At 45.9% G+C, this 20,949-nt stretch overlaps 1 protein-coding gene across 1 annotated transcript in view; it reads left to right on the top strand.

Moving 5' to 3' along the window:
• The window catches only part of lama4 (laminin, alpha 4), a 216,340-nt gene that overhangs the window by 97,535 nt on the left and 97,856 nt on the right, over positions 1-20,949 (top strand). Inside the window, exons 15-16 of the mRNA XM_041187778.1 lie at positions 2,966-3,114; positions 7,957-8,098. Coding sequence (XP_041043712.1) covers positions 2,966-3,114; positions 7,957-8,098 — 291 coding nt within the window. The remainder of the gene's footprint in view (positions 1-2,965; positions 3,115-7,956; positions 8,099-20,949) is intronic.

Raw genomic sequence — 20,949 nt, 5'->3', positions numbered from 1 at the left:
CCAGAGACCCAGGCTCATGCTCTCAACATGGCAGCTGATGGAATTTGAATTCAATGAATAAATCTGAGAATTATAAAGCTAGTCTCAGTAATGGTGACCATGAAACCATTGTTGATTGTTGTAAAAACACACCTGGTTCAATAATGTCCTTCAGAGAAGGAAAGTTGCCTCCTTACCTGGTCTGGCCTACACGTGACTCCAGACCCACAGCAAGCAACTCAGCTCAATGGAAACAAATGTTGGCCTTGCCAGCAACGCCCACATCCCATGATAGAATTTTAAAAATGTCCTATAATAAGAACAGAAAGCACAGGAAAAACTCAATAGGTCTGGCAGCATCTGTGGAGAGAGAAACAGAGATAAAATTTTGGGTCGAATATGACACTGCTTCGGAATTTCTTTGGAACAAAGGGTCTGGATGTTTGATACTTTTATTAGCTTTCAGTCCAGATATTTTATTCATAGGATAAATTTATCAATGGAGTACAATTTTTCAAGGCTTGATTTACACATTCCACTTTACGCTGTGATGTTCATTGGTTCTAGAAAGTGTACAGTGGGTCAATGGGCATTGAAGTGCCAGGGCTTGGCGTAAGGGGCCATGGGTGGATGGATGGAAGGGCACAGCCTGGTATAAAGGGCATGAAGGGCCTGAGGGGGTAGATGAGGGGTGTAACTTTCCATAGGGGCATGAGGGGGACTGTTTGATCTTATCTTTTAAAAGATCCCCTCATGCACATCAGAGTTCATGACTCCTCCAAGGGGCCATGAACCACGTGTCTTTAAAGACCTACACCGACTCCATGAAAATTGCAGAGGAGTAGGGAATTGCTATCTCCTTATCGAGCCGGCCTGGTCGGGAGTGCTGGATGCGGGCTTCTGACAGGAAGTAGCCCACACCCTTAAAAGGCACTCCCAAAAATCGCACAGCCCAGGAACAGTGTTGGGAATCCTGAAATTGGGAATGCCCCCTCCCCAACACCATTTTTAGAGGGCTCCCAGGTCGACCTGACTCAGTGAAAATCCAGGCTTTATTAGAACAGAATGGGATTGGAGATTAACAGCATTCAAAATGGAATGGAATAAAGGGGAGAAGGGAAAACACATGGGTTCATAGACAGATACGTGAGGGAAGAATAGAATAACCTGGAGAGAGCATGGGTGGGAAACAGAAAAATGTTAAATGGCAGAAATGATATTAATACAAGACAATCAGAAGCAACGTAAGAGAAACAAAAGACATTTATGAGAAAAGAGACATGCCAAAACTTTTTGTCTTTCACTCATCAGGACACTTCACAAGAATACTAATATAAGGGGAAGACACCAAGTTATACTGTATGAGAAGAGAGTGCACTTTCTTGAGTGCAAGACAAACAGCTTTGACGTGTCTCTTTTTTCAGCAATACTCAAGTTCTGCACTACCAAATGACTACATTTATGAGACACAGAGAATGTGTGAAAAGTTTAAGAGGTGGGGTTAAGTCGGGTAGAATTGGGAAACATGGAAAACTGACAATGCTGCTCTCTACAAATGCATCTTGACCCGAACATTACCAGCATTCTTTTTAACAGCAGCTCGATGTCTGTCTAGCCACAATGACATCACCATGGGCGACAAAAATAAATGCAAGTGAATTATTTCAATGGCAATTTGCTCAAAATTGACCGAGCCCACACAATTTCAATTACAACAAAATTTCAAGTTCAAGTTGCGTCCAGGTAAATCGACTTTCCACTGATCATTGTGTGAGTTTAAAAAAATATTGTGCTGGAAGCCGGCCCTGCCTGCAAAACCAGCCGCACCCACCTGATCAAACGAATCGCCATTTGGAGGCTCTGCCAATTACTTTTGTTGGCAGGCCTTTGAAGAGGCTCTTAAAATTATGTTGTATTTTTATGCACAAGGCACCAATAGGCACCTTTTAAAAACTTCTGAATTTTTTTTTGAAATTTGCAAAGAAACTGACAACTGTTCGCCAATATAACTAGCAAATGGTACTTCATAGTTTTTAAAGCCATTTTTATTCATTTAAAGTTATTAGTGGACTAGATAGCTTTTTTTTGTGAGAAACCCATTTTCAGCCGTAATAATAAACACCACTAAGTTACCACTCTTAAACATATCAAAGAATATTTTTAAAGATAGATAACTCTATTCAGAAGGTGATGTAGAAAAGATGATTCCCGAGTTAAATCCCAAGATAAGAAAAGACAAGAACAAGGCAATATTGCTTAAGAGTGGTAGACAATCAATGTAGGACAGATTTCAGGAAGCACTCGTTCAGGCAAGAATGATCAATACTTGGGTCTGCTAGGTCGGCAAGTGGACTTGAAAATTTAAGACTTATTTAAATTACAATTTGAAGAATGAATGGGAAGGAATGTAGGGATGAAAAACCTCATCCATTATCCCCATCACCATCGCATACTGTAAAATCACAGGCAACGTGCTCACTATGTTTTGATGCAGGATAGATAGACGTTACAACATAGAAATGATGAGGAAAATTTGGGTTTAATTAAAGCAATTTGTTTTTGGCCTCAGAGATTTAGATGGGATTGAAAATGACTTTATTGGAGTCACTGGCATTGCCTGCTTAAGGGTGAATTGCCACTTCTCATCTGCTTTAAACACAATCCATTAGCACATAATACCTCAGTTTTAAGATTTTGAGGACTACAGTACTTGTGCTATCTTTTCAGTCTGATAAGGATGTTCACATCTGAGCAGTGGATGTTAGGCAGCTCTGTAAATTTTCAATGAAGTGGAAGTGTTCAGAATTCAAGATCTTTTCAAAGCTTGCTTACCCCTGTATCCCCTCTGTCTGAAAATATTTAGCTTTTTAATAACTTCAAACCATTATAGCAAATATCAAAAAGTACTTGCAAAGTTTTACTTCTTGTCAAGTGGAATTTTAAAAAATCTAATTATCTTGTTTTTTTTTAATGGTATTTGTTTCAGAACCTGTCTACATTTCATGCCTCAATAGATGGTGCGCATAAGCTACTGAATGAGAAACTGACTAATCTCTCTACATATGACAAATCCCTGGCTCTCCGTGCTATAGACTTCGCCAAAGAGCTTCACAGGCTTGCCTTAGAATTGACCAAGTAAGTTGTACTCTCCAGTGCCTGTACGTAACAAAATTGCTAGGATAGTAACAACATTGCTGGGAGCAGCAATAAAACAAACAATGGAAAGAAAAGATGGGAGTTCATGACACTCTCATAAACACATCTTTGATTCTTCCTAATGGCTATCCACTCCTAAAAGAAGATGCAAGATATATCCAGTTCTGCATCTGTTATGGAGTCACACATTTTTAACTAGACCACAGCTCTACAAGACACTGTTGTATGATGTTGAAATGTGTCTTGATTATTATTTTGTTTGTAGTCCCTAGGGAAGGATTCAGGCTTAAGTTTTACACTTATCTTAGCAGTTTTCTATCATGAGATGATAGTTTGCACCTAGGTGGTCAACGCTGTGTTAAACTTCACTTGGTGTGGCTCAGAAGCCCCACTCTGGCATGACAGTCTCTGCTGCATTTGTTACAGGTGAAAACAATGGGCTGAGAAGGTGCAGGATTCACTGGTCTATTTTTTCTCTTGGCCCCCTTCTCAGCCAGCTGAGCTTTCCCTTTCTCCTTGCTTCTTCCAATGCTCCTCCAAACAGCCAGCCTCCAGTGGTCAGGGCCATTGGCGACTGTTTCCCAATGGCCTGTGTTGATGTCCGCCTTCATATCTCACTTGCACGTGTCCTTAAAGCAAGGTATGGATGTCCAGCAGGCTGTGACCCATTGGCTAATTCACCGTACAAAAGATCCTTGGGTTTAGCCATTATTCATTTGATGAATGTGGCTGAGCCTGTACAGGCATTGTTGGCTTAGCAATGAGTGTATGCTGATGGAATTAACACATTCCAGGACCTCTGAGTTGGTGACCTTGTCCTGCCAAGAGATGCTGAGGATATTTCTGAGTCAGCGACGCCTGTTCAGTCTTTTCTCCTGCCTAGCACAGATTGTCCAGGTTTCAACACAGAAGAGGAGTGCACTGAGGATGAAGTGCAATTTGATGTTCTCAGTCAGGTGACTGTTGCTCCACACTCTCTTACTCAGCTTGGGCATAACAGCTGAAGCTTTTTCAATACTTGTGTTGATTTTAGTATCAAAGGGGCAGATAGCAGGTGATTGTGGAGACTAGCTATGTGAAGCTATGAACAACCTCCAGTATCACATTGTCAATGTTGACATTTGGCAGTATGGCAACATCCTGGACCATAACATTTGTCTTCCTGATGCTGATGGTCAAACCAAACTCTTTTTTTCAGGTGTGAGAGAGTCTGTCTATTTGCCACTGCAGGTGTTCCTCAGTATGCAATGTTAGTGCAGCATCAGCAGCGTAGGGCAACTCTGTGATGAAGATTTGACATACAGTTATCCTGGACCTTAGAGGAGCAAGGCTGAACTGCTTTCCATCAGTTCTGGTATGTAGATAAACACCCTTCCTAGGTGACCTGAAGGCATATGACAGCAGCAAAGAGAAGAATCTGCAAAATCGGAACAAAACCTATTTGACCTCACTGCATATCTCAAAGTGTTCTCATCACAACTAACCTTTCCCATCATGTTGTCATGCGAAGAGGAGATTAGAGCAACTTCGGAGGGTAGTCAGTTTTCTTCAGCAGTTTAACTAGATCACCTCTGCTCATATGTTTGAATACCTTGGTGAGATTGATGAAGGCCAGTTATGGTAATCTCCTTTGTTCATAGCATTTCTGTCCAGCTGAGAAGATCATGACAATTGTGGGTTTTCCAGTTCTGAAACCACATTGGGATTTGGGATAGATTTGTTCGGCCAAGATCCACAGTCTGACATGGGCAACATGGGCAAATACTTTTCCCAAGCTGCTCAGGAGGGAGATGCCTCGATACTGGTTGCAATCACTGTAGTCATCCTTGTTCTTGTACAGGGTCACAATCTTTGCATCATGCATATCCTGCGGCACTGTCCCCTCCCTCCAGCAGAGACAGAGTTCATGCAGATGCTGCAGGAGTGCTGGTTTCAAGTTGTCACAATGCCCTTTAATTTTTGAAGATATGATTTTTCGACTTTATATGATTGTAAATTTTTCTATTAGAAATGAGACAGATAAACTACTTAAAAATATAAGGGCATCTTCCAAGGTTAAGGTGATTAAACAAACAAATCACTCTCAGGGGAGGGCAATGAGAGAGACATCTCCTATAATTCAGAGACCCATCGAAACTCATCACTATCTAAGGATGAGACATTAAAATGCAAAGCCCTGGATATTGAAACAATGGCTGCCACAGACAGATCCAACCAAAACTATTTGGAAATACACAGTGGGTGAAGTATTTCAGGCCAGGCTACAGCCACTGTGGAGAGATTATTGCAAGAAAGTTTTCAACAGAGGAAGCAGACAGAAAGCTGGGCTCTCTCCCCCTTTTGAAACAAGTGTATTACTCAGATCGGATGCCAATGGGTGGAATTTTCCGTGCCCACTGGCATCAGTCATGTTCCACAGCATCAGCGGACAATAAGGGAAGAAGGCCAGAAATCAGTTTCACAATGTAATGAAACCAGTTTGAGATCGTCCACTCAGCCCATCGATGACTGGCCACGTTTTCTGCCATCGGACATCAGGAATTTAATTCTAATACGTTGCATATCATTATAAGGCCAGTCCGCCGGAATCATCCCCCAGGTTGGATCGTTCGCCCATATCAGCAGGAAAATACACTGGTGCAGAACATGGCTTGATAAGTGTGATGTGCAGAAGTCAGGACTTACCATCAGGCCCTTGCTCGCATAGTGGACATCCAAGGAGCAGAAGATTCTGGTGCGCAACAGCAATGGCACACTGGAGGAACATCCATCACATGCTGGATGGATTCTCATGGACATGGTTCTGCTGAGAAGCAGCTCACAGAAGATGGAAAGCCACCATTGAGGTTCTACTCACAATGGATGATGGTCGAAGGGATGGAGAGGAAGGACCAGCTGTGGTTAGGAGAGGAAGATGTGCCAGGGGTTGGGAGATGAAGGTCTAGGATCAACTGGGAGAAGAAGACGTGTCATGGGGGAGTGGCTGGGGGGGGGAGGGGTGGTGGGGTGTTGGGGGGCGAGGTTGGGGGAGGTAGGTGTAAGGGGGTGGAAGGTGTGGGAAGGAGTTCGGGGCGGGGAAGGGCTCGACGGGGGGAAGGATACTACCCTGAGGAACTCCTGCAGTGATGTCCTGCAACTGAGATGACTGACCTCCAAAACCACAACCACCTTCCTTTGTGCTAGGTATGACTCCAACCAGCGGAGAGTTATCCCCCTGATTCCCATTTGCTCCAGTTTTGCTAGGGCTCCTTGATGTCACACTCGGTTAAAGACAGCCTTTATGTCAAGGCCAGTCACTCTCACCTCACCTCACCTCGGGATTCCAGCTCTTCAATCCATGTTTGAACCAAGGCTGTAATGAGGTCAGGAGCTGAGCGGTCCTGGTGGAACCCAAACTGGGCGACAGTGAGCAGGTTATTGCTGAGCAAGTGCCACTTTATAGCACTGTTGATGACCCCTTCCATTACTTTACTGACGATCGAGAATAGAGTGATGTAGCGGTAATTGGCTGGGTTGAATTTGTCCTGCTTTTTGTGTACAGCACATACCTGGGCAATTTCCCACATAGCTGGGTAGATGCCATTATTGCTCTATTAGGGAGAGGAATATCTAGTTCTATGAGCAGCTTGACACTGCTATCAGCAGAATCCTTAAGACAGAGCATCTTTACAGACTGAAAGATTTCAACACAAGAGTGGGCACAGACCATGAGACATGGCCCTCTTGCTTCAGACTTTACAGCTTGGGAAAGATAAATGAGAACGGACAGAGGCTACTTGTGCTTTGCTGCTACCATCAGCTTTGTGTAACTAAGGCTTTCTTTCAGAATAAACCATGCTACCAAGAGTCCTGGAGACACCCAAAATCAGGGCCTTGGCACCAGCTGGATTTGATCATCACCAGACATGACTCAACAGCATTCCCAAAAAAGGTAGCTATGACATCACTGACTGTGATACAGTTCACTCCATGATTAGCACCAGGGTTATGATGCAATTATTGAAGCTTTTCCATTCAAATCATTTTAATGTCAGCCATACTGCCTCTCCAGATAAGAACCAACAGTGACTTGAATCAATTGAACAGGAGCACGACATCATTCCACACAGTATGCAGAGTGAAATGGAATGTACTAAGAGACACTATCACAATATCGCAGTCTGAGAATATGAGGAGCAAGAGCGGAAAAACACCAACTGGTTCAAGGCTAACATTGCTGTAACGGAACCTGACGTTGAAGCCAAGCGATCTGCTCTTATTAAGTTTTACACTTATTTATGTGACAATACACTTATTTATATGACAACCTACAACAATGTGTTTTAATGTATTTTTGTGTCAAATGATTATGGTGGTATTGCAAATCATGAAGGTGAAGGGTTTACTAATGTCATTGGACTCTGAGCTGAAAATGTTTGAAACTATATTCCAGAGTTTGTAATTCTATGCATTCTCCCATGCAACAAAACTATAAAAACATTTTTAAAAACTTGGCCGGGTCGACTGCAGCTCAGATCCTGCACAGTCAACAATTGACAATGCTGGCCTTAATTAGTCCACAGTTAAACCAACACTTGCATCTCTAAAGCATTATCATTTTTATTAGGTCCCTGCTTCTCTGGAACAGGCAACTAACCCATGCCTGAATTCAGACAAGTACAATTTCTGGATCAGGAATGCATCAGGAATGTGCTGCAGACCCATTACGCTCTCTGAATCTCCTGCCCGCAATGTTCCCACCCAGTGAATGGTGATTAAAGTTAGCTCTTATGTGTTACCATGTATAAAATTAGTTATAAAATGATTTTGTTCTTTTAACAGTATTTTGAAGAGTACTGATGCAAATGGTATTGTCCAGAAGGCTATAAATGCTTCAAATGTCTATGATAATATTGTCCAATATGTAGCAGAGGCTGAGAAGAATGCAACTACTCTGCTCAATGCTGCACAGAGAGCTGAGGATGTAAGTGTTTTAATTTTATTTTGTACAATATACTGTAAAAATTAATTCCACATACTTCAATAACACCATTGACATTTAAATGTGTTTACAGGTACAATTACATATTGTTTAACTGTCTATTTTTCTTATTAAAATGAGAGTGAATTTTTTTCTAATGATAGCAATGAATACTCAGGCATAGAATTCACTTTGGTAGTTTCAAGTAACTCAGATGTTGTATGTAATGTAAATCACTACATTTGGTGTAACTCCAACCACTTTTATGTCAGTGGAATATTCCTATCTCACACATTAGCCATTCGTGTCATCTCTGAATGAAGTTGCCAAGATGTGCTGATTTGTTGGCAGAATTGCTGAACTTATTGCAAACGTTTAAACTGCTTTTATTATAATAGATACAAATGTATTAACAGTTTTAATCAGCAACAGTTTTCTTGCAGTGTTGTCTTTATCTTAGCAGCAAGATGACTTGGGGATAGATTTTGTGTCAGCATTAAATGGAAGGAAAATCAGGCTGCAAAAATATACAACAGCTGAATCACATCTCAATTTAGTTGCATTGTCTCACCTTGGACTACCCCAAAAAGGTGTTTGACAGTGGAGTCAAGCTGTGTGCATTGGAATTGCCATATTGCTTCAGAATGCAATGAGCGTTGATGTATAATGATAACTGGTTTGAATTGCATTGAGACTACTCAATAATTTAAAAATTGTTATTGGTTTGCTATCAAGGGTTAACCAATCATTTGTTTTGGCACAGCCGATGGTAAATGCTGAGTTGTTCAAATCCCAAAGGGAAACTTGAAACAGCTGCCACAGCCTGTTCTGCAATTTGTATAAATTTCGAGATGCATGCCTTGAATTCAGTGGTAATAAGACCACCAAGTCTTATAGGCTTTACAAAACAAGATTAAACATTTGTTAATAGAAGAAATGATTTTAAGCACATACATAGATCTACAAATTACTGCCATAACTTCTAAATCCCCTACTTAATCTGACTCCCAGTTATACTTTTGTTAAGTAGGACACATAGGGCAGAATTTTCTGCTTGTCGGGCAGGCCATGCGGGAGTGGGCTCAGGTGGGCGCAGATCCGATCACCATGCGCGATTGGGTCCGCACCACCATTTTATCCAGGCGGGCCAATTAAGGCCCACTAAGCGTGAAACGCAGCTCCCGAGGACAGCAGGAGTAGGCAGGCGGTGGTGGAACTGCCGAGTCCAAAAGCGACCAGGCAGCCTGTTTAACAGAGCTCCTGCAGCATTGCAAAGGCTGTCAAACATGGCCAGAGCGCTGCTGGTGAGCAGGCCAGGCAAGGGGGCACTGTGCCCCTCGTTTCTCAGATGATTGCTTTGTCAGCAGGAGGTCCTCGTACCCAGGGACAGAAGCAGTAGGAGGCCAATCGTGCCTGGGAGGAGGTGGTGGAGATTGTGAGCTCCCACGATGTGGTGCAATGTACCTGGATCCAGTGCCTCAAGCGTTTTGATGGCCTTTTGTGCTCTGGAAGGGTGAGTACCATGTTGGTGTTGGTCACTAAACCCAGCAGGTAGGCTTTCCCCCTGGCTGCAGCAGCACCGCCCCCCCCCCCAACCTCTGAGTGCAGTTACTGCGTTAAATCATTGACAGCATGGGTCCTTCGCTGGATGGACCAGCAGATATTGCCCATAGCGAGGTCATTCTGAGAGGGTGGTGATGACATGGGTTCTGCATCCACAGCATGTGGTACAGTGACACCCACATTACTGCTTTGGGGGCAACCTGGAGGATCTGCACCTAGGCCCAGGGCTGGAACTGCAAAACATGTCAAAGTCAGGGTGCTAACATGCTGGGATGGAAGCTTCCATGTGGCGGGGCATTGATCCATCTGCTGGCCTTTGCGTTCTACGTGCTTGCACCTCCTTACTTTGCAAGGTTGGACCATGTGGTGCCAAATGTGATGTAGGCAGCATTTGGCCAAGTGGGGCGGGACAGGCCTAGCATCTTTATGTGAGTGTGTGACAGCAGCGGGGTGAGGAGGCACTGGAACCCTGCAATGTCCCACTCTGGTTGGGGTGGGATGGCAGCAAAGAGAGTCCAGGTACAAGTTGCACTAATCAATGCTCTTCTCTCCTTTTCAGGAGAAGAATTCACATAATGCCGCTGAGCGGGTGAGGACTGGTGGAGGGCTGGCGCAGTTGTTCATCATTACCAAGTTCAAGCAGCAGGCCCTCAATCTGGAGCGGCGCCATGCCCCCAGGTCCACTAGTGTCGGTGAGGCTGGGGTGCCACGGGCAGTTATATCTGCCCAACACTGAAGTCACCATTAGTGTCCGGTAGCCATGGCAGTGCTGAATGTTCAGTGATTGAAGTTTGCAACATGGCTTGACCATTGTTTATGGAAGGATGAGTGCATAATTATCTGGGAGACAGGAATGCACATTGACATTGTCTCCATATTAACTGATCCAATGTCCTTGTTCTTCCTTTCAGCATCGCCAGAGCAGGGCCGGGAAGAGGAGGCACAAGGGCCCCCTCTCACACCTGAGGGCCCTGAAGACTCTGACCCACCAGCATCACACCATCTCTGCCAGGCAGGCACCAGTGCTGATACTAGCACCTCAGTGGGAATTAGGTCATCGGCTAGTGACCCGGGGCACAGCAGTGAGGGCACTTCACACTCGCTGGAGGAGCTGGCGGTGACAGAGAGTGCCCATGGCACCAGCAGTCGGAGGACTGCAGGGGACCAGACACATGTTCAGTTGGTGGTTGATGATGTGCCTCTGGAGTCATCCGTGAGGCAGAAAATGCTGGAAGTCTAGCAGGGTGTGCGGGAGGATCTGGCGGAGATACATGAAGCTATGCTTGGCTTGGTGTCCGTGCTGGAGGAGTCTATGTGGACCATCGCCGAAGCAGTGAGCCTCATGGCCGAGCACTATGCTTCCTCCATGGAGAGAGTGGTGACAGTCATGGAGAGGCTCCTCCAGGAGACCAATCAGGCCTTTCTGGAGATGCGCTCGGACCACTAAGCCCTCACATCGGCATTGACCTCAGCTGGTCAGTGCCAGTGTGGGAGATTGTCTGGGCACCAAGTTTCCCAGCTTAATGCCCATCCATCTACGGTAAGCAGGGAGGTCCAAAATGACCTCACGTCAGCGCAGCAGCTGCCTATCGTCTCTGCAGGCTCTTCTCTTGGCGCTCCTGATGAGGAGCAGCTCCTCTGTCCCTCTGCCAGTGACAGTTGTGGAACTGGCAACTCCCTCCCAGGTGGGGCCATCATAGGCTCCACGGGCCAGAGGACGGCTGCCAAGTTCATTGAGGCCAACAGGACAGCACAGTGAGCACTGTCTCAGATGCCATTCCCAGCGAGGGGACAGCACCAGGATGTAGCACCTAAAAGTGTAAATTTAAGGCACCTTAGGCACACCATGGGTTTCTCACTGGTGATTTTGTGTTGGCTCGCAATGACGTCATGATTAGTTGGTGTGATGTTTAACACCTTAGTCATTTTGTTTCCCTAAGTTCATTTTGTTATATCATTAAATTTAGACATGTGTCCATGGCTGAGGGTGCCTCATTTCCTCTGCATGGGTTACCCATGATGTTATGAGTGAGTTGTGTCACATTGAGCTTTATTGTCAAGGCCCTTAGTTCATGTTCCTATCGAGACAGATTTAGCACTCAGGTATCGGATATGGAGCCTGCAGCACAAACTTTTGTTGGAGGTCCATCTGTGGTGTTGTAGCTGAAGGATCATTGGATTAAAGCATCCCAGGTGTCCCTGCCTCCCTGGAGTATGCCCAGGTCAGTGTCTACCCCCTCAGTGTTTCCCTGTGTGTGCTCATCCTCAGGCTCACTACTAGACTCATCGTGTGCACCTGCAGCAACTACATCTTAGTCATCTACAGCGTCCCCCTTTCTAGCACAAGATTGTGGAGAATGCAGCATGCAACCACTATCAGTGACAGACAATCTAGGGGGTACTGGAGTGCGCCTCCTTAAAGGTCCAGGCATCGGAAGCGCATCTTGAAATGGTTCTGTCCATCATAGCCCTTGTGGAGGCGTGGCTCCTATTGTACCGCTGCTCAGCTTCTGTTCTTGAATGGCAGAGAGGTGTCATGAGCCACCTTCTGACGGGATAGCCTTTGTCACCCAGCAGCCACCCGTCCAGCCGGGCTGGAGCATTGAAGAGCCCCGGCACCTGGGAGTGTCTGAGGATGTAGGCGTCGTGGGAGCTGCCTGGGCACCTTGCACAGACTTGCAGAGTCTGCATCCTGTGATCACACACTATCTGAACGTTCATGGAGTGGAAGCCCTTCCTGTTAACGAAGGCATCGGGCTCACCTATTGGTGCCTTGATGGCCACATGTGTACAGTCTATTGCACCCTGGATGCGAGGGAAGCCAGCAATGGCCACAAAGCCTCTGGCTCGCCCTGTCTGGCTGGCCTGGTCCCAGCGATAGTGGATGAATGTCAATGCAAGCCTGAACAGAGTGTCTGTCACCTGTTTGACACAGGTGTGGACAGCTGAATGGGAGACACCGCAAAGATCACCCACTGAGCCCTGGAAAGAGCCAGAAGCATAGAATTTGAGGGCAGCTGTGACCTTTAGAGCCACTGGCATGGGGCGTCCACCCACACAGTTAGTGGAGATCTCAGGGCCTATCACCTGACAGATATAGTTGACCGTCTCCCTTGAGAGATGGAGCATCCTTTGGCACTGCATCTCAGACATATTGAGGTAGCTGCTTCACTGTCTGTATACTCTGGTAGCAGGATAGTGGCGTCTTCTGTGGCCCCTTCGGCCTTGGACTACCTCTTGGCCCTGCACCCCTTGTGCCTGTGCCTCTTCTCCGAAATGTGGCTCCCCTGGAGGCTGAATGTGCACTCCTGGCCTCCTCCCCCTTCTAGCCCTCCCCTCCTCCTCAGAGGAGGTGCCTCCTGTGGAGAGCACAACTCCCATTCCTAGTCTAAGGAAAGGCTTCCTGAAACCTGCAGGCCCCAAAAGGACATTCGGTGTAGACTGTTGACCTGAAGGTTGTGAATCCAGACCAAGCAGCTGGTATCAGTTTTGAAGTATTTCTGCTCTCATAGGCAAGTATCAGTAACTTTCCAAATTAAATATCTGACTGAGCACATTCGCGATCCCAGTGAGCCCTCTTATCCTGCCCGTGGTTGAGGTTTATACAAATGCATCCTACCCGCCTCCTGTTCCGCCCATACGACGACCTGAAGATCGCACAGGCCCTGAAAAATCTCCGTCAATTGGCCCCTCAAGGGCCTTAAGTGGCCTATTAAATAACCTTTTCATTCTTTCCTGATGTAACATACTAAGCTGCAGCAGGTGGCTACTGAGTTTCGAACATCCCAAGGAATGAGCTTTATGAATGGATAAACTCTAATATATGATCTGCTTACAATTTTGAAGTCATTTCAGCAAACTGAGTGCACAACAACGATTCTCAGCAGAGATTAAACACAATGAATATGTATTTTTATGCTCAGGTATTCAGAATGTATCTGGAATTGAGCAATCATTTGACATTATCATTGATCTATGTACTTTCATATTTATGCTGCTTTTCTGCTTGCAAGGCAAGATTTGTCATAGACCCATAGAGTTTTACAGCATGAAAAGAAGCCTTTCAGATCATCATATCCACATTGGTCATCAAACCCCTGTCTACTCTAATCCCATTTTCCAGCACTTAGCTCTTAGCCTTGTATGCTCTGGCGTTTCAAGTGTTCATCTAAATACTTCTTAAATGTTGTGAGTGTTTCCGGCTCTATCACCCTTTTAGGCAGTGAGTTCCAGACTCCAACCACCCTCTGGGTGAAAAAATCTTTCCTCAAACCCCATCTAAACCTCCTGCTCCTTACCTTAAATCTATGCCCCCTGGTCATTGACCCCTCCACTAAGGGGAAAAGTTTCTTCCTATCTACCATATTTATGGCCCTCATAGTTTTGTACACCTCTATCAGGTCCCCCCTCAGCCTTCTCTCCTCTAAGGAAAATGACCCCAGCCTATCCAGTCTCTCTTCATAGCTTAAACACTCCAGCCCAGGCAACAGCCTAGTGAATCTCCTCTGTACCCTCTCCAGTGCAATCACCTCCTTCCGATAGTGTAACAACCAGAACTGCACACAGTACTCCAGATGTGGCCTTACTAATGCTTTATACAGCTCCATCATAACCTTCCTGCTCTTGTATTTGATACCTCAACTAATAAAGATAAACATCCCGTATGCCTTCTAAACCACCTTATCTACTTTCCCGCTGCCTTCAAGGATATGTGGACATGCACACCAAGCTCTCTCTGATCCTCTGTACTTCCTAGGGTCCTACAATTCATTGTGTACTCCCTTGCCTTGTTAGACCTCCCAAAATGCATCACCTCACACTTTTCAGGATTAAATTCCATTTAATACTTGCCCACCTGGCCAGCCTGTCTGTATCATCCTACAGTCTAAGGCTTTCCTCCTCACTACTTACCACACCATCAATTTTTGTGTTATCTGTGAACTTACTGATCACACCTCCTACAGTCATGTTCAGATCATCAATGTACACTACAAACAGCAAGGGACCCAGCATCAAACCCTGTGGTACGCCACTGGACACAGGCTTTCAGTCACAAAAGCAACCTTTGACCATGACCTTCTTCCTCCTGCCACGAAGCAAATTTTGAATCCCATTTGCCAAATTGCCCTGGATCCCATGGACTCTTATCTTCTTGACCAGTCTCCCATGCGAGACCACGACAAATGCCTTACTGTAGTCCATGTAGACTACATCAACTGCACTACCCAAATCTAAACATCTAGTTAGCCCTTCGAAAGATCTCCCCCTGACAAAGCCATGCTGACAATCCTTGATTAATCCTTGCCTCTCCAAGTGGAGATTATTTCTATACCTCAGAATTTTTTCCAAAAGTTTCCCTACCACTGAAGTTAGACTCACTGGCCTATAGTTCCCTGGTTTATCCTCACCACCCTTCTTGAATAATGGTACCACATCAGCTGTCCTCCAGTCCTCTGGCGCCTCTCCTGTGGCCAGAGAGGATTTGAAAATTAACGTCAGGGGCCTTGCAATCCCTTGCCTCCCTCAGCAACCAAGGATACATCTCATCTAGGCCTCGGTATTTATCCACTGTTAAGCCCACTAAAACCATTAATACCTCCTCCCTCTCAATGCTAATTTGTTTAAGTATATCACAGTCCCCCTCCCAGATTTCTATACTTACACTGTTCTTCTCTATAGTGAATACAGATGCAAAGTAGTCATTTAAAACCTCACTCACATCTTCCAGACCCTCACATAGATTGTCACTTCGGTCCCTAATGGGCCCCACTCTTTCTCTGATTATACTTTTGCCCCTAATATACTATATTTCATATAGGAGCCCCACACTAAGAAGATCTAAAACATTTCAGGAAACTGGCACCTTCTAAAGAGTCACTTCAGAAATCATAGATCAGCAAAGCTTCAAGAGATTGGAGTTGGTGAGGCTGGAGACATCGTCCAAGTTTATTGGTTGTGCCATAATATTTATTTCATGTATTGTTGATCCATTCTGAGACAGGCACAGCCACAGTAAGTAAGCCACAAAGAGTATTGCTCAATGAATGTGCTTACTTGAGGCAGTATAATGACATTTAAGAGTAAATTTTTATCTTTATGACATGGACAGTAATTTTTTGAAGGGATGAAAATCAGAATGAAAATTAAACCAATTGCTAAAATGGGTGGGCAGTGTCTTTTTAGAAATGGAAAGTTGCTGCCACAGCTGCTATCACTGAGAAAACCAATGCTTCACAGTATTATTATCACTACCACGGCCAAGCACAGATACAGCTACTCATTGTATAGAATCTGAATAGCATGTTTGAGAATGTAGCACATGGTGCATCACACTGCAAAGGTGAGAAGGAGAAAGTGGTAGTGTATGCAGGACAGGCACCAGCCAACACATAGATAAAAACAAAAAAACTGCGGATGCTGGAAATCCAAAACAAAAACAAAAACAGAATTACCTGGAAAAACTCAACAGGTCTGGCAGCATCGGCGGAGAAGAAAAGAGTTGATGTTTTGAGTCCTCATGACCCTTCGACAGAACTTGAGTTCAAGTCCAAGAAAGAGTTGAAATATAAGCTGGTTTAAGGTGTGTGTGAGGGGGGGCGGAGAGAGAGAGAGAGAGAGAGGTGGAGTGGGGGTGTGGTTGTAGGGACAAACAAGCAGTGAAAGAAGCAGATCATCAAAAGATGTCAACAACAATAATACAAAAGAACACATAGGTGTTAAAGTTAAAGTTGGTGATATTATCTAAACGAATGTGCTAATTAAGAATGGATGGTAGGGCACTCAAGGTATAGCTCTAGTGGGGGTGGGAAGAGCATAAAAGATGTAAAAAAAAAAATAAATAAATAAAATAAATAAATATATATTTTTTCTTTTTCTCTTTTTATAATGGAAATAGGTGGGAAAAGGAAAATCTATATAATTTATTGGAAAAAAAAGAGAAAAGGAAGGGGGAAACAGAAAGGGGGTGGGGATGGGGGAGGGAGCTCACGACCTAAAGTTGTTGAATTCAATACTCAGTCCAGATGGCTGTAATGTGCCTAGTCGGAAGATGAGGTGTTGTTCCTCCAGTTTGCGTTGGGCTTCACTGGAACGATGCAGCACGCCAAGGACAGACATGTGGGCAAGAGAGCAGGGTGGAGTGTTGAAATGGCAAGCGACAGGGAGGTTTGGGTCATTCTTGCGGACAGACCGCAGGTGTTCTGCAAAGCGGTCGCCCAGTTTACGTTTGGTCTCTCCAATGTAGAGGAGATCATATTGGGAGCCACGAATGCAGTAGACTAAGTTGGGGGAAATGCAAGTGAAATGCTGCTTCACTTGAAAGGAGTGTTTGGGTCCTTGGACGGTGAGGAGAGAGGAAGTGAAGGGGCAGGTAATGCATCTTTTGCGTGGGCATGGGGTAGTGCCATAGGAGGGGGTTGAGGAGTAGGGGGTGATGGAGGAGTGGACCAGGGTGTCCCGGAGGGAGCGATCCCTACGGAATGCCGATAGAGGGGGTGAAGGGAAGATGTGTTTGGTGGTGGCATCATGCTGGAGTTGGCGGAAATGGCGGAGGATGATCCTTTGAATGCGGAGGCTGGTGGGGTGATAAGTGAGGACAAGGGGGACCCTATCATGTTTCTGGGAGGGAGGAGAAGGCATGAGGGCGGAAAATGATGGAGGGGTGGAGATTGGAAGCAAAATTAATAAATTTTTCTAAGTCCCGACGAGAGCATGAAGCGGCACCGAAGTAATCATCGATGTACCGGAGAAAGAGTTGTGGAAGGGGGCCGGAGTAGGACTGGAACAAGGAATGTTCCACATACCCCATAAAGAGACAGGCATAGCTGGGGCCCATGCTGGTACCCATAGCCATACCTTTTATTTGGAGGAATTGAGAGGAGTTGAAGGAGAAATTGTTCAGCATGAGAACAAGTTCAGCCAGACGGAGGAGAGAAGTGGTGGATGGGGATTGTTCGGGCCTCTGTTCGAGGAAGAAGCTAAGGGCCCTCAGACCATCCTGGTGGGGGATGGAGGTGTAGAGGGATTGGACGTCCATGGTGAAGAGGAAGCGGTTGGGGCCAGGGAACTGGAAATTGTTGATGTGACGTAAGGTGTCAGAGGAATCACGGATGTAGGTGGGAAGGGACTGGACAAGGGGAGAGAGAAGGGAGTCAAGATAACGAGAAATGAGTTCCGTGGGGCAGGAGCAAGCTGAGACGATCGGTCTACCGGGGCAGTTCTGTTTGTGGATTTTGGGTAGGAGATAGAAGCGGGCCGTCCGAGGTTGGGCGACTATCAGGTTGGAAGCTGTGGGAGGGAGATCCCCAGAGGAGATGAGGTCAGTGACAGTCCTGGAAACAATGGCTTGATGTTCAGTGGTGGGGTCATGGTCCAGGGAGAAGTAGGAGGAAGTGTCTGCGAGTTGACGCTCAGCCTCCGCGAGGTAGAGGTCAGTGCGCCAGACAACAACAGCACCACCCTTGTCAGCGGGTTTGATGACAATGTCAGGGTTGGACCTGAGAGAATGGAGTGCCGTAAGTTCAGAGAGAGACAGGTTAGAATGGGTGAGAGGAGCAGAGAAATTGAGACGACTAATGTCGCGCCGACAGTTCTCAATGAAAAGATCAAGAGAAGGTAAGAATCCAGAGGTAGGGGTCCAGGTGGAGGGAGAATATTGGAGATGGGTAAAAGGATCCGTTGAACTGGGAGAGGACTCCTGCCCAAAGAAGTGAGCCCGGAGACGAAGATGGCGGAAGAAGAGTTCAGCATCATGCCGAGCCTGAAATTCATTGAGGTGAGGGCGTAAGGGTATGAAACTAAGTCCTTTGCTGAGCACTGAACGTTCAGCATCGGAGAGGGGAAGGTCAGGGGGTATAGTGAATACACGGCTGGAGTTGGGATTGGAAGATGGGGTGGGGACGGAGGGACAGGCCGGGGTGGAGGGTCCTAGCTGGGTGTTGGTGTCGATGAGTTGTTGGAGCTTGCGTTCCTTAGCACTTGAGAGAAAGAGAAAAAGTTTCTTGTTGAGGGATTTATTAATTTATTAATAAATTTAATTTATTAATTTTGCTTCCAATCTCCACCCCTCCATCATTTTCCGCCCTCATGCCTTCTCCTCCCTCCCAGAAACATGATAGGGTCCCCCTTGTCCTCACTTATCACCCCACCAGCCTCCGTATTCAAAGGATCATCCTCCGCCATTTCCGCCAACTCCAGCATGATGCCACCACCAAACACATCTTCCCTTCCCCGCCTATCGGCATTCCGTAGGGATCGCTCCCTCCGGGACACCCTGGTCCACTCCTCCATCACCCCCTACTCCTCAACCCCCTCCTATGGCACCACCCCATGCCCACGCAAAAGATGCAATACCTGCCCCTTCACTTCCTTTCTCCTCACCGTCCAAAGACCCAAACACTCCTTTCAAGTGAAGCAGCATTTCACTTGCATTTCCCCCAACTGCATTCGTTGCTCCCAATGTGGTCTCCTCTACACTGGAGAGACCAAACGTAAACTGGGCGACCGCTTTGCAGAACACCTGCGGTCTGTCCGCAAGAATGACCCAAACCTCCCTGTCGTTTGCCATTTCAACACTCCACCCTGCTCTCTTGCCCACATGTCTGTCCTTGGCTTGCTGCATTGTTCCAGTGAAGCCCAACGCAAACTGGAGGAACAACACCTCATCTTCCAACTAGGCACTTTACAGCCATCCGGACTGAATATTGAATTCAACAACTTTAGGTCGTGAGCTCCCTCCCCCATCCCCACCCCTTTTCTGTTTCCCCCTTCCTTTTCTCTTTTTTTTCCAATAAATTATATAGATTTTCCTTTTCCCACCTATTTCCATTATAAAAAGAGAAAAAGGAAAAAAAAAACTATTTATTTATTTTTTTTTACATCTTTTATGCTCTCCCCACCCCCACTAGAGCTATACCTTGAGTGCCCTACCATCCATTCTTAATTAGCACATTCGTTTAGATAATATCACCAACTTTAACTTTAACACCTATGTGTTCTTTTGTATTATTGTTGTTGACATCTTTTGATGATTTGCTTCTATCACTGCTTGTTTGTCCCTACAACCACACCCCCGCTCCACCTCTCTCTCTCTCTCTCTCTCTCTCTCTCCGCCCCCACACACACACCTTAAACCAGCTTATATTTCAACTTTTTCTTGGACTCGAACTCAAGTTCTGTCGAAGGCTTATGAGGACTCGAAACGTCAACTCTTTTCTTCTCCGCCGATGCTGCCAGACCTGCTGAGTTTTTCCAGGTAATTCTGTTTTTGTTTTTGTTCTGTGACCAGCCAACAAATGTTGAGCCCAGTTCCTGAAACCTGAGGCTGCCCTACATATCTGGAGAAAGCTGTGGTGGGCGCATCCAATCATTAATTGCCTTCTTTGGTGATTTGTCATTTTGAGCTAACATGCAGGTGAAGGCTGCCTCAGCTGCCTCATGAATATTAGAGTGTCCCTTTAGTTGGCCAATTGTGCAGACCTTGAACTCCACCCAACCAAAAAGACATTCCTTCCACTTTGAAGTATCGCAGTTTTCCACTCTCTGACACACAAACCCTCACATCTTCATCTGGCCTCATCTAGTCTGGAGACTGCCTCCTTAGCCCACACTATCTTGAAGCCACTTACACAGATCAACATGTGCCCCCCCCATGCAACCTAGGATATCCCCATTCCCAGTACAGCCCTCACCCTGCAGCCTCTTCCCTTGGCTGAGGCCACTTCTCCCCCTTCCCCAAACAAGCCCTAGCCCTGCAGCCGCTGAAAAGTCACCCCCGCCTTATGGCTGGTCTGATAGTTAGAGCCCTGCCTGTGAGCCCCTCTAAAAGTGATGTTGTGCTGCCTGCAAAGCCTGGCGCTGATGACCATGAGTGCTGCCTCAAACAAGGTAGACAAACAAACCTTGAAGCCCCAACCAGGTGCACATTGCATATGTACAGTTACGTAACACGCCAGCATACCCAAAAGATCCAGCATGGGGGAAATAATTGTAGTAGGCAGGGATTATAATTATATGCAGATGTATTAAAATGACATTCCTGACATTAATGAGTGGAGTGGGCAGTTGCAAACTGGTTTCATGGTGTCATGAAACCGATTTTTGGCCTTCCCGCCATATTGTCTGCTCACACCCGCCATGACACCCAACGCCAACGGGGACAGAAAATTCTGGCCAATGACTTCAGTGGAGTATGAAGGCCTCCCATCTCCTTTCAATGAGGCATTAAGGCAATCACCTGAGGTATTCAACTGTTGGAGATGATTATTAAGGTTAATCGCTTGGACAGTGGAACC

This window comes from Carcharodon carcharias, chromosome 5, assembly GCF_017639515.1.
Source record: "Carcharodon carcharias isolate sCarCar2 chromosome 5, sCarCar2.pri, whole genome shotgun sequence".
NCBI classification, from domain to species: domain Eukaryota; kingdom Metazoa; phylum Chordata; class Chondrichthyes; order Lamniformes; family Lamnidae; genus Carcharodon; species Carcharodon carcharias.
The sequence above is the reverse complement of the archived record's forward strand: the minus strand, read 5'-3'. Positions and strand labels throughout refer to the sequence as shown.